This window comes from Apus apus, chromosome 5, assembly GCF_020740795.1.
Source record: "Apus apus isolate bApuApu2 chromosome 5, bApuApu2.pri.cur, whole genome shotgun sequence".
Classification (NCBI taxonomy): Eukaryota; Metazoa; Chordata; class Aves; order Apodiformes; family Apodidae; genus Apus; species Apus apus.
This window is the reverse complement of record NC_067286.1, coordinates 54,616,170-54,629,066: the sequence shown is the minus strand read 5'-3', so window position 1 is coordinate 54,629,066 and position 12,897 is coordinate 54,616,170. Positions and strand designations below refer to the sequence as shown.

The 12,897-nt window shown below is 41.0% G+C and overlaps 2 protein-coding genes across 4 annotated transcripts in view; both read right to left on the bottom strand.

Annotated features, from left to right (window-relative positions):
* DYNC1H1 (dynein cytoplasmic 1 heavy chain 1) overlaps positions 1-3,489 on the bottom strand; it is a 45,047-nt gene extending 41,558 nt beyond the window's left edge. Inside the window, exons 1-2 of the mRNA XM_051622609.1 lie at positions 3,180-3,489; positions 562-649 (exon numbers count right to left, since the gene is read on the bottom strand). Coding sequence (XP_051478569.1) covers positions 562-649; positions 3,180-3,453 — 362 coding nt within the window. The 5' untranslated portion in view covers positions 3,454-3,489. The remainder of the gene's footprint in view (positions 1-561; positions 650-3,179) is intronic.
* Positions 3,490-7,863: 4,374 nt separating this feature from the next.
* Positions 7,864-12,897, bottom strand: part of PPP2R5C (protein phosphatase 2 regulatory subunit B'gamma) — a 77,493-nt gene continuing 72,459 nt past the window's right edge. For all 3 annotated transcript variants that reach the window (XM_051622582.1, XM_051622585.1, XM_051622583.1), the window contains one exon: positions 7,864-10,771. In XM_051622582.1, coding sequence (XP_051478542.1) covers positions 10,640-10,771 — 132 coding nt within the window. In that variant the 3' untranslated portion in view covers positions 7,864-10,639. The remainder of the gene's footprint in view (positions 10,772-12,897) is intronic.

Sequence of the window (12,897 nt, the reverse complement as noted above, 5' to 3'; positions counted from 1 at the left end):
TAAACATATGAAGCTTAAGTTACAGTTAGAATAGCTTTAACCTGACTGCAAGCTTAGGTCACAGGAGCCAAATGCTAACCTGCCTCACCATACTTCATAATCTTCCCTCTAGGAGACCTGAACAAAGTCTCCCAATAAATACATCTTTATACTTCAGCAATCAGCCAAAGTTAGCTATTGATTAGAACTCTGCAGTATGGGCACACATCTTGCTAAGCTTCACAGTCAAATATGGATTAAGGTAAGTGACAAATATCTAAGAGTCAGACATAACCAAAGATTATTGTTGCATATGTTACATTTGCATGTATGCCAAGTTAATAAGACTTTGTTTCTTTAACCTCAGAACTGGAAGTCCTAGGTTCATTTCTTTCAGCGTCATGACACACCCTTGTTTTATCAGAGCCTCCACCTAGGAAAGCTATTGCCCCACATGAGTAAAAAACACTGCATGAAGCACGAGGTAAACTGGGGGTAAATTTGTAGGTTAACTAGGTAAATATGCTTGTGTAAGTTTTCCATTCACAGGGTAGAAATGTCAGATGTCTTTTACTAACTCACCTGTTTGATTTTATTCCATAATGAATGTCAGTGCTGATACTGTAGGAAATGAACTCTTTTTCCTCTTCTCCTTCATCTCCCACATCCTCTGCACAAAACGTAAGAAAAATTTTATTTCCAAGGCATCTGCCACTCTTAACTATCTTTTGCTATAACAAACCCTTCATTTCTACAACAACTTATTATGCAAAATAGCTTAAAATAAATTTAGCTTTGCAATACCCCTCAATTTCAGAGTGAGTTAATTGTTTTTTAACACAAACCTATTTTAGGTTGCTATAAAAAAAAAAGCTGAAATATTCCAACAAGGAAATTATAACACACACTCTGCTTGTGAAGTGGAGATAAATCTTCTAAAATACAGAATGTGCACTTATTTGTAGATATGTTACTAGGATAACTACATTTAAGTGAGAACATTGAACAGTTGCTATTTTCTTATATAGGTTGCTTTGTATTTCCAGACTTTTTCTTTGAAAATGATTTAGAAATTAAGCCTCTGTACAAAGAACTCTGGACAAAACAAAAAACCAAGCCATGGGAAGTCATCAGGCATCACCACAGCCAATGTATCACAGATGATGTAATTGCTGGGGATGCAGGCAGTCATGCTGCAATGCAGTCATTCTGGTGCAGGAGGTTACTCGTTGTTGGGGGACACACTCTAGCTGGACACATTACAGTGGACTCTTGTCCTGCTCTGCTTTCATTTGGCCCTTCATAGGAGATAGATGCCTCAGGGTGTCACATCTGTGACTCTAGCACCAGAAGGCTGGTCACAGAAGAAGGCTGCAGACACCACAGGAACCTTTATGAAAGCTGCTGGAAGGCTGTGCAGCTAGCAATACCACAACAGCAGCAGCTTCCAGTACTCAGAAACATGGCTTCTGTTTGACTGTATTTGTAATCAATAATTTACTTTGTATTATCTAGTCCATGCACAAGTTTCAATAATAATACTGGTTTTAATAGTGCAGAGAAAACAAGATCTCCATATCCTGCTGGAAGTTCTGAATCTGTTACATTTGAAGACTGGCTGTCAGTCAGAAAATCCACTCTCCCCAAGTAACTGCTATTAAACCACAAGACACCGATGGAAATGCCTTCTGCCCACAGTAAACTAGTATTTAGCTTCTAAAACACATAATAAGTGTCTTGTTTTGGTTTTAGCTATACATATATAACAAGGTCTATGTGAATATTTATCTTTCATTATTTCCCACCTGAACTGAGGATAACCAACCTCATGACCCAGACATAAGAGAAATTTAGGAATCAGTTGCACAGCCAATGAACATCCAATGGATTTTTGTTAAATCTTGTTAAACACTGTTATCACAAATTCATAAAGACTGTTGTTCTTTTTATCCCCCTCTAGAAAATTCTACTGTTACCTCTGCTGAAAAAGAGGACTCAAACTTCAAAAGGGGAAGGAAGAGGATAATAAACTGAAATAGGTACAAGGCAGGATATTTTAAGCAACATCTTTAGTTCACAGTGAATAGACAGCAAGTAGAAGAACCTACTTCAAGTTTCCCTCAGTATACAGCAACTGCAGGACATATATCCAGTATCTTACACTATGGCTGCTGCCAAGTTTAATAATGCAATATGAAGTATGACTCTACTAAGATTTGATATATGTCTACAGGGACTGAACAAACAACACGCTAGGAGCAGAGATCCAGAATTTCAATATTAAAATCTTGCAAGCTCAGACTGGCAGGCATGTAGCCATATACAGACTGTAGGTCTTGTTTAATAGTAAAAGTCTGTGTTATTAATAAAGCATAGTCATATTTTTTTATTGTTCATTAGGCTGGATTCTGTGACAGTAAGTGCTTACTTAGCAAGAGATCTGTCATTTTTCGAAATGAGCAGTCACCAACAGCAGCATGTAAATAATGATGAGGTTTCTCAAGTCAAGAGTAGTATTTTATGAGGTTTACACCAGGCTTTGCTAACTAAATGAAGACAAGGTCTGTATCTTGATTTATGGACTTCGGAGTCTTGCTGATTAACCACGGAACAGCACTTTTTACAGGCTGATCCAGTTTGTTTTTTTCTTTTCTCCGGGCTTTTTGTGTGTGTTCTGCTTCAGACCGGTGATCTGCCTTGCCAAGAAAGAGGTCGTTCCCCCAGCAGAAGGGAGGCCGCGCTGGGCCCTGCCTCCATCCCACTGACAAAGCACTTTCCTTGCCGTTCCAAGCAGCACAGCCTGCAGGCCCCGCGCACGCAGCCCTGCAGCGCATCTGGCCCGAGACCGCCGAGCAGCGTCAGCTCCGGCCCCGCACCCGGAGAACAAAGAATGACGGGGGAGGCCAGGGCAGGCGGAGGCCGGGCCGGGGCAGCCGGCGAAGGACCCGCCCGCCGATGCAGGCCCTTGTGGCGGCGGCGGCCACCGCCCTCCCCTACCAGCGAGCCCCTCGCCTGCCTCTCCGCGGCTCCGCGGGCCGGGCCGCACCGCACCGCAGCAGCCCGGCGCTCCCCGGGCGGGCCGTGCGGGAGGCGGAGGCCCCGCAGCCCGCGCCCCTCCCACCCGCGGCAGGGCGGCTGCGGGCAGCGGCGGGAGCCGCCGCCATCTTGACAGGGCGGCGACCGGCCGGCTCTCGCCTCACCTTTGAGGGTGGAGCGCTCCACCAGCACCGTGTGGACCTGCGGGTCGGAGAGGAACTTGCGCATATGTTCCACGGCGCCCTTCTCCTCCAGCGCTGCCTCCAGCACCGCGGGGGCTTCGCCGCCATCCTCCAGCAGCAGCGGCACCAGCTTGCGCAGGTGCTTCTGCAGCACCGACACGTCGGCCACGTTCTGCACCGCCGAGCCCGACACCTCCATGCCGCCTTCCTCGCCGCCGGGGCCGCCGCCCCCGCCGCCGCCGCCGGAGTCAGACATGCCGAGGCAGGGACACCGGCAGCAGCTCCGCGCTCCGCCCGCCCAGCCGCCGCCCCGCCCGCCGCGCTGGAAGCCCCGCCCGGCCGCCGCGGGGCAGCCTGGGGAGGGCGGGCAGGCCCGGGGAGGGCGGGCAGCCCCGGGGAGGGCGGGCAGCCCCGGGGAGGGCGGGCAGCCCGGCCCGCCGGGTCGCGGGGGCGGCTCCTGGTGCCTCCAGACGGCGCGGCGGGGCTGCGGCCGCGGCTGCGCAGCTCCCTGCGGGAGAGGGCGGCGTCTCCCCGGCAGTGCGGCCGCTCCCCCGCACTTGAACGAGTGTTTTGAGGCTGGGAAGATTCTTCTGGAAGGAGAGGGCGGTAGCGAAGCGGCGAGGGAAAGGGAAAATCCCGCCCCGCGGCGCCGCTGGCGGCACAGCCCGGGGGGGGGTGGGTTCTGCTGCTGCCACCCCGTACCCTGGAAGATAAGTAGCCCCAGGGCCCATTTGTCCACATAAATAAAAATGTTTATTTCGTGAGAAAAATAAACCCGGAAGCCATAAGAACGTACAAATCACATCTTTCCGTGAAGAAAGCAGGCCGGCTTGTCACCCTCCGGGGCAGCTCAGACACGGCTGCTTGACCCTTTTACCTTGGGTGCTCTACACACCGGGCTCATCCCGCTGGCCCTGCTCTTCCAGTTTAATTCGACCAGCAGCCGAGACATTAATCTCAATCTTTTGTGAGACCTGTTTCCCAAAAGCAAAGGACATATAGAACACCGCAGCGAAAAGCGGACTTTTTCCTTCAGAATCTCCTTAAAGCTCTTCTACAGCTGCCAGATCCGAGCCTGCCACGTCCCAGTGTTTGTTTGACTGATCTCGGGTATTGGGTGAGTTTATCTCCCTGCTCAAACTAGTCCCCACCTTCCCCTGGCTCCTAGCTGGTATTTGAACATGCCTGGGAGAGGGGAGGTGGCAGGGAAATTTGGATTCATGTGGAGGTGGATAAGGGGCTGTCACCCCAACATTAAGAACAAGCAAACCATACAAAACTGCCTCCAAGCCCCACATGCCATTCCTCAGATCAATACACAAGCACATGCAGACGCAACCTCAGGCCTGGGATCTGTTCAGATTTACTGCACAAGAAATAAGGAAGCTGGGGTACGATATCCTGCCTGACAAAGGAAGTGTGGACCTGTAAACCACAAGTGTAACTAAGCATTAAATCAGGTATGTCCAGCTAGGATACTAGGTATCCAGAAAGCCCAGCCCACCTAAGGCTCCTAAGGGGGCTTCTGGAGTCCAGTTTAACTTCCAAAAGAAGAATGATTTCTTAAGTAACGGAAATCTCGAACTTTCTTGTCTGGAAGGAGAATGATCAGCAGCCAACTTTCAACCACAAGCATCAGACCTGATAGAGGTGATTCACTGAAAACCAGTCAAAACCATTGAATTTTCACCCCTCACCCCCCTTTCTCATTAGAAAGGTAGAATTTATTTTATTTTTTTTAAGAAAAATAGTGGTAAATACTCATCTGAATATTCTATTTACAGAATATAGTTACTGAGATAGTGCTTAATACAAAACTGACCCATTTGCATTTTCTAAAGTCTCATCTGCTCACACCCTATCATTCTTCTAAATACAAGTAATGTTTCAGGATTACATTTAATATGAGCTATCTTTGCTATGCTGGCAGAATTCCACTAAGGCTACCCTCTCTCTGGTCCTGCCTGCCTGCTTTCCAAGGGGGGGAGAATTATCTGCTTCTTACATGCCCATAATGTCAGTTCAGGCCAAGCATCCAAAAACACAGGTTAAATTAGCACCCTGGCCTTCTCAGGATGTTCATTAAAAGGGTGTTAAGCAACCTAGATACATCTCAAGTGTAACTTGGCATCTCTTAGGTCAAGCTGTATTTCAAAGTGCTCATTCTTCTAAAACAGCTGGCATGTGCTGCATCAAAATGTCACAGCATTTTTGTAACTTACAAAGCAAGATACAGGATTTTATTACTGCAAAATTGCTGCCAGGAGAAAATAAGTAAAGTAAAAGAGTAAAGAGAAGAAAGCAGGACATAGATAGGAAATAAGAAATTGAGTAATTATTTATATACATTGCTGCTGAACTGCAGAGAAATCAGGATAAAAAAATCCCCAAGTCTGTACGTTTTAAAACCATGCAACATGACTTTATGGTATAAAGAGCAAGTCTATGATTCTATAGTATTTGAATGCTAGGCTACCTGCAACTAAATGCCAACATATGAAAGACACTTTGTATTCCTTTAATAACCTCTGCTTTAACTGCTGTGCCAAAGGGGGCAAGAGGAAGACACTGCAAATTAAAGTGAAGCACAACAAAGCAAAGCCAGGATAAACAAGCTTGCTGCACAAGTTCTCATGTTCAGCTGCAACCTATGAAGAGAAAAGGCTTTAGCTTTCTCAGTCAGGACGAAAAGTAGTTTGCCAGTATCTACCTCTAGTTAATTCTGGATGTTCTTGGATACACAAGAAACCTGGCCCTTCTCACAGGTCTGTGAGAAGCCACTGAAACCAGCCAAACAAAAGGCAAGAGAGCCAATATGACACATTTCACCTATAATTTAACTATTTCAGAGAATTCGAATGAGAACTAGGACTTGTCAAGACCAACAAGATTTGCTCCTGGCAAATGCCATACAACATATGTGGAAAGAAAGTATTTTGTGTAAGTTATAAAAGAAGCAACAACAAAACAATTTCCCTCTATTTAATAATGATATTAGATTGAGACCAAAAACAAAGCAAAAAAACTAAATAAGCAACAGCCAGAGCACATCCCTTGCTTTCCCCTCTTTAATCCTCTTGCATCTCTAATTCTGCAGCCAGATTTCTAGAAAAATTTATATGGCAAGGCCTTCACGCTAGCATGAACCCTCTCAGTGTGGCCTTCTCTATAAAAAAAAGCCTAAAATAGCTTAAGGCAGATTATGTGAATACCTTCTCTCTCTTACAGCAAGAGTGGAAACCCCCTCCCCTCAGCACTATAGGGCTGATGCTTATGAAACTTCATTGTTCTTGTCCGTGCAGTCCTCCAGCTGGAGTGACTGCAGTCCCAGTATGACTGGGTTCAGAGACAGCAACTGCAGTCCTGCTGCTCTCAATTACCTGAGTAAGGAATAATGTATTATCTTCTTAAGCTCCACAGTAAATTCTCCCTTGGGTAATTTTTGATACAAAATTTTTAACTACATCAAAGTTCTATTTCAGAAGGTAAAGACAGCTCAAGCCAAGGCTCATCATAGAAAAAACTATAATCCAGGGAGACAGTGACATGGTAATTAGAATGGCATTTCTTAATTAGCTATAGGCAGAGTCTCCACAATCATTATGCACAGTAAGGACAAGATCCAAGAAGCAGAAAAGCTCAATTTTTAAGAAGAGCAGCCCACAATGGTATCCAGAATGGAACTTTGGGTAACATGGAATTGTAGCTATTTTCTGTTAAGCAAACAAACCAACTTCCAAACACAAGCACCTTGTGCTACTCTAGCACCTCCCTTTCCACTTCCAAAAAGCCAAACCAAGCAAGGAATGTCAAAAAAAGGTTGTTGGTCAAAGCCCTTGAGCTGAATTCCCTTACAGACAAAGGATTAAAGTTCACTTCCTGAACATGCTTGCAACTCAGTAAGGTATTTCTACATAAAAAAATGTCACTATTGTCAGTATTTTAAAACATTGTATTTTGAGAGGTGTTTGACCCTAACTTGGTCAAAGGAATGACTGAATGCTCACTTGTTTGGAGATCTAGTTTTGGATCAATGATTAAGCTTGGGAGCATATGGTGAGTTTACTCCTGAGCTCAGACAGGAAATAATTTCAGTGCACAAAGGTTTGATTTGTCACTCAAGTCTTATATTAACAAATTAAGTCAGTACTCACATACTGATCCCAGGCTCACAACCCACCCTATCCCCCCAACCCCACCACTTACTGGAAGTCAGCTTTACGTGAGGAATACCCTTAGTGCTTTTGAAGACTTCTATGGATTCCAAAGGGAAGACAATTCCTACTGCAGACCCAAGGTTTTTCCCACATCCTTGCCACCTGACCATGTATCACCACACCATAATCCCAGATTTTAGGGCTACTTTGCTCGAAGCCTGTCAGTACAAATGTGTTACAGGGAAAAATACCATGGTACAAAAGGTGTGTCTTTCACATTTGTTGATGGGAGAGTTACTAAATTATTTTCAGCACATACAGTTGTTCTAAAAGTTGTCTACTTTAAAATATCGGTTTAAAAAATTACTATTAGTGGCCTTTCCACAGATATTTTTTATACTTTTGTGAAACTTAGGAAATTTTAATTTGTATAGCTGGTTCTGCAAGCAACTATACTCTGAACACGCCCCCAAATGCCCTGTGCTAAATTTAGTTTCATGATGAGAAAGTAAAATTCACATGTTCTTTATTTGTCCATATAATACACCATTTTTTAAAGTTTTAAAATTAGATAAAAGCATATTAAATGGCAGGTGTATGAAGTTCTTCAGAAACAATGCCAGAACAAAAACTTGAATTACAAAATGTTAAAAAATATGTAGGTACATTTGAACTTAACATTCCACTAATGCATAATGTTACAGATACTGTCTAATGAAAAATAATTGTGCCACTTACCTATTTTTGCTGTTTCTAGGAACTTTTTATTCTGTACATAGGACGATTCTGTACAAAATATGAAGTCTACATTTTTATTACTTATTACCATAAAACAAGGTACAATGTATGTACAATATTAAAATGAAGCCATACTAAAGCCACACTAAAAAGACACTTGTAATATTACTTTTGACATTCCTGATGTACAGGTATAATTTTGAAAAACAAGGGAAGGTGTCAGACACAGAACTTTATGAAGAACAACAGTCACCAAAATTCTACTTAATTTTTTCTTTTTATTTTGCATGTATTTAGTTTTAGAATGGTTTAGTACAGGATTGTAAGAAGTATATAAATATTGATAATGAACATGCTAAACCATCAGTGGTGATAGATTTTGGAATATTGTCTAAGCAAATATTCAGTGGCCCAAACTTCAAATATGAATTTATGGTGAACTTTAACCCTGTAAGAATACCATAGTATTTCCCTTTTTGGTGAGTGTTTATCTTCAATAAAGAACAGAAATAAAATCTAGACAGTGAAAGATGTTCTTATACGTTGAGCATCACACAATCAATCAAACATTGATATACAGTTTTGTTTTTTTTCCCCTTGGGTAACATCATAATTCCTTTCAGCAACCTCTTGCACAAACATACGGAACACCCAAAATAAAAGGATAACTGATAATCTACCAGCTGAAGATGGAAGTTCAAACAATGGTATATCAAAATACATAGACATTGCTTTACACAATTAAAAAAGCACCCTTTTTCCCTCAAAAGGAGAAGGCATCTTTATACTGTTTTAATATAGTTTATCCTAATGGTAAAGGATATTCTTTTTCAAGTTTTACAGGAAATGTTTTCAGACACAGTGGACATTCCACTTAAAGGTTGGGTTGGTCTTTAGAATTAGTTGTTGTAAGCCAATATTTACCACCCATAATTTTCTTCCAATAGACAATGGAACAAATATTGGAAACTGAATGTTAAATGCAACCAACAAACAGCAGGCACTACATCTGCACAAGGTTACTATGAATGTCTGCTTTGCGCAATTATTTTTTAATGGATGCAGGAGACGTTATACTTCCTTAAAAAGTAAAACAAAACTGTTTTTAAAGAAGCCACGTTTTTACCTCTTTATGCATCAAGACATTACACATTAAGTTATATCATGTTACTGCCAGAGACAAAGGAAACTAGTCACCCATTTAGAATAGCAGAACACATTTCAAACAGCTTGTAAGCAGGATAAGTAAGTCAAAATACTGGCCACCCTGAGAGAAATCAAATATTGAAGACAAAGCACTATATTTTTAAAGAGATTTTCCTCCCGTGCTTTTCCATCTACAACAAAAAGCTCATTACATGCAAGTAATCTTGTGGAATATCTAGCAGCATTTGAAGATCATCAGCAACTCAGATGCATTTTCAGTTCACTTGTGAGGTGTATTTGCAGCACATGTGCTCTTTACAACAACAACAAAAAGTATTTTTACGGTAAAATCACTATCTCCTTAGCTCTTAGACTCATTTAAAAAAGCAGAATGGAATTCAAGGGTCTGTTCTTTTCCTTATTTTAATAAGCCTGTGATGTGTTTCCTGAAATGTTATGTTCACCTTTCAGATAAGAACTGATGCAACTGAAATCACACAATATCTGCCACAGAATATTGAACTCCTAGAGCCCAAGAAAAATGCTGAGTATTAAAAGCTCAGATAAGGGAGGAAACTGAATGAAAGAGTATTTTATTGACTTGAAAAAGCCTAAAATGAAATTTTATATTCAGTCTATTCCCAGTCATAATAAACAAATTTTCATTTTAGGAAGAATTCTTCCATCAGTTTGTATCTGGAATACTGGTGCCGTATTATACACTAAAGACTGTAAAATATGGCTTTAAATATACATAAAGTATTAGGACATGGAATATATAGATATATATCTTTATCCTAAGTAAAGGAGAAATAAATTTACAGAATTCTTAAAAAGGAATGATGATTGAGGATTGTCATGAAAGTTACCAGTTTGTAAGCCATGTTTTAGAATATGAAAGAAAATCTGTATTTTCAAAACTGCTGGTATATTACAAGAATGCAATAAGGTGGAAACAACTGCAAAGTTGTGAAATCCTAGAAAAAGTTTAGTACTTAAATTTGAAATAATTTTACTTTTGAAAACACACATTTGTCTTTAGTACCAACTATTGGTCATACACTTACTTAGATGGAAAAAGTTTACAGAATGCTTTTCTCAAATATGATTATAAAAACTTCATGTTATCAGCTAGCTGGTACTATGATAACACCTCCAGGAAATTGTGTCCACTTGATTATAGTCAACCCAATATTCTGCATGTGGAATTGGGTAATTTACCATTGTTTGAACTACTGATCTTGAGCTGCATACTCTAAGTTATTGCCTACAGAACTGGGTTGAAGAAAGCTTTGACTTTGTGTGTAACTGATTGGTATGGCACAAAAAAGTAAGTTCTACTGTAGAACTGAGTCCAGAAAAAAAAACTTTTCCTCCAAAATAATCTTTCACTGTAATAGTTTAATGCCCATCATGTGATATTAATTCATCAGCTCTGCAATGTGATTCCAAGGCTTTCATGGTATAGATATCCTGAGGCAGTTCTGACTTGCGTCGCACAAGAGGACGATCTTTTTTCTGATCTTTCTGTGCCTAGAAAAAAAACCAAGAGAACCATTAGTTTAGAAACTAGTTTAATTACTAAATAATTACTTTGAAATATTTCTTGTGTAGCAGTATGGGAAAAATGTATACTTTCTCCTCTTTACCCCACCAGTTACAGTTTCACATCTCAAATCCATTCTTCTGCTAAGAGGAAAACTTAGCAACAAGTACAAAATTCTAAGCTATGAGCAATCATGACATTGCTACTGTGATTATCACTTGATAACATTTTTTAAAAATAAAATTTTAATATAACAACTTATTTTTCATTTTGTATGTATCTACATGTAAGATAAATGCTTTCATGTATTTTTCATGCTTCTAATTACTTGCACTATTCATGATTGAACATTCAGGGTTCTGCTATATAGTTTTACTAACACTCTCTCAAAACCAGAGAGTATTCTACCAGACTATCTTTAAACTATATAATGATGTCTTTACAGAGTTCCTATGTCTGTCTTACCTACCTTAATTTGCCTGTTAGATCAATTATGTTTATTCATATTCTTCTATAAAGTAATTACAAAAAATTATTGGCTTTTACTTAGCCATTGATTTACTAGCACGTTCAAGAACTTAGCAAGTCATGGGGGGCAAATTTTATTGTAGCAAAGAGTATTCACTAAAAAGCACTCATATAGTCTGGTACAGTAAAAAAAATCCTGGTCTACTTAGTCATTCCAGCACCTACCTCATCAGTATGAGCGTTCTGCTAACCTCTGGCACAAGCTTTAGTTTCACTGAAACTGTAGATCTTTACACAGTTCCTCGCTTCTGAACAGTTATTGAAAAAATAAACTAAGCTGTTCTCTTGACCCCTTGTTTTAGCAAAAATTTCTGATGGTACTTAGCAAGGGATACGTAACTGCCTTTCAAAGCCTTCTCTCCAAAGCTGATGCAAGAACGCTACCTACCTTTCCTTCTGCAATGCCCTAATTCTTAATAAATCCTTTTCCTGTCTGGTGACCCAGACTTGCCAGTCCTCTTGCAAACTTTATACTTCTCAAAGATTTATTTAAGTTTTCCTAATAATTCCTGTTTCAAACCATTCTATTAGCTCTGATAGGATAGGATCTTTATCTTTGAAAAACAGGCTTATAAACCCTCTAATGATCTAATTTACTTCTTGTACACTTCTTGAGCAAGGAAAAGCAGGAAAGCATGCACTTGGAGAGATGCCTAAAGAACACTTGAACAGTTCCGACCCAAGTGGTAGAGTTCTATTTAGTTTACAATTTGTTTCTTTTACCTTAGCATTTTTAATCCCTATCCCTTCTGACACTGAGGGTAGGGGAAATCAAGCACATCCATAGAAATGTGACACACTCATTTCCCAGCTGGAATGCTATCAATGAAGCTGTATACAGCCCAAGCATTACAGCTCTTGAAGTTGAATTACTTGTAGAAAAGAAGGCAAGACCTAGGCAGAGTCGTTAGCTTTTGGTTTGGGCTGCATTACTGTTTGCACATACATAATAATGGCCCAAATCTGCAAACACTTCCAGCAGTTGGGGCTGGGAACTTTGTTCTTAACTGCCCGTCCCAATTGCTAGTATGTAGTCATACTTTAGTTCTACAAGAAAAGCATTCAATGTTAGAGCACCTGGACTTACAAGATACGAGTTTTAATTCCCTCTGGCCAGGATGGAAAATGAACAAAGGTCTCATGAAACTTGAGAAAACTGTTATGCACTATGAAACAGCACAGTAAGAGACTGCCAATACCATCAGCACATCTCCAAGATTAACAAATACTCATTTGGGGTTTTTTTTTCCACAATGGCCTTATATGTACTTTTCTTCACTAGAACTGGTTCTAGGCTCTGGAGCTAGTGAAAGGAGATCCCTCTCCCCATCACCTGGGCCTGGCTAAGCTATCCAAGGTCTGAAATAAGGCAGAGGTTTAGAAACTTTAATAAGCCCAGTGCTCCTCACTGGCTAGCTGGAAGCAGCATTCATTCCCATTCAGGGGAAAGTTACCCTCATCTGTTGCCCTGGATAGTAATGTAACTCAGCCATCAAGATTTACACGTAATGCACCGGGTTCCACTCCAAAGATAAGTGTTTAAAAACCAGGAATCACTGAGGATGTTTTGGAAGCACAGCAGCAT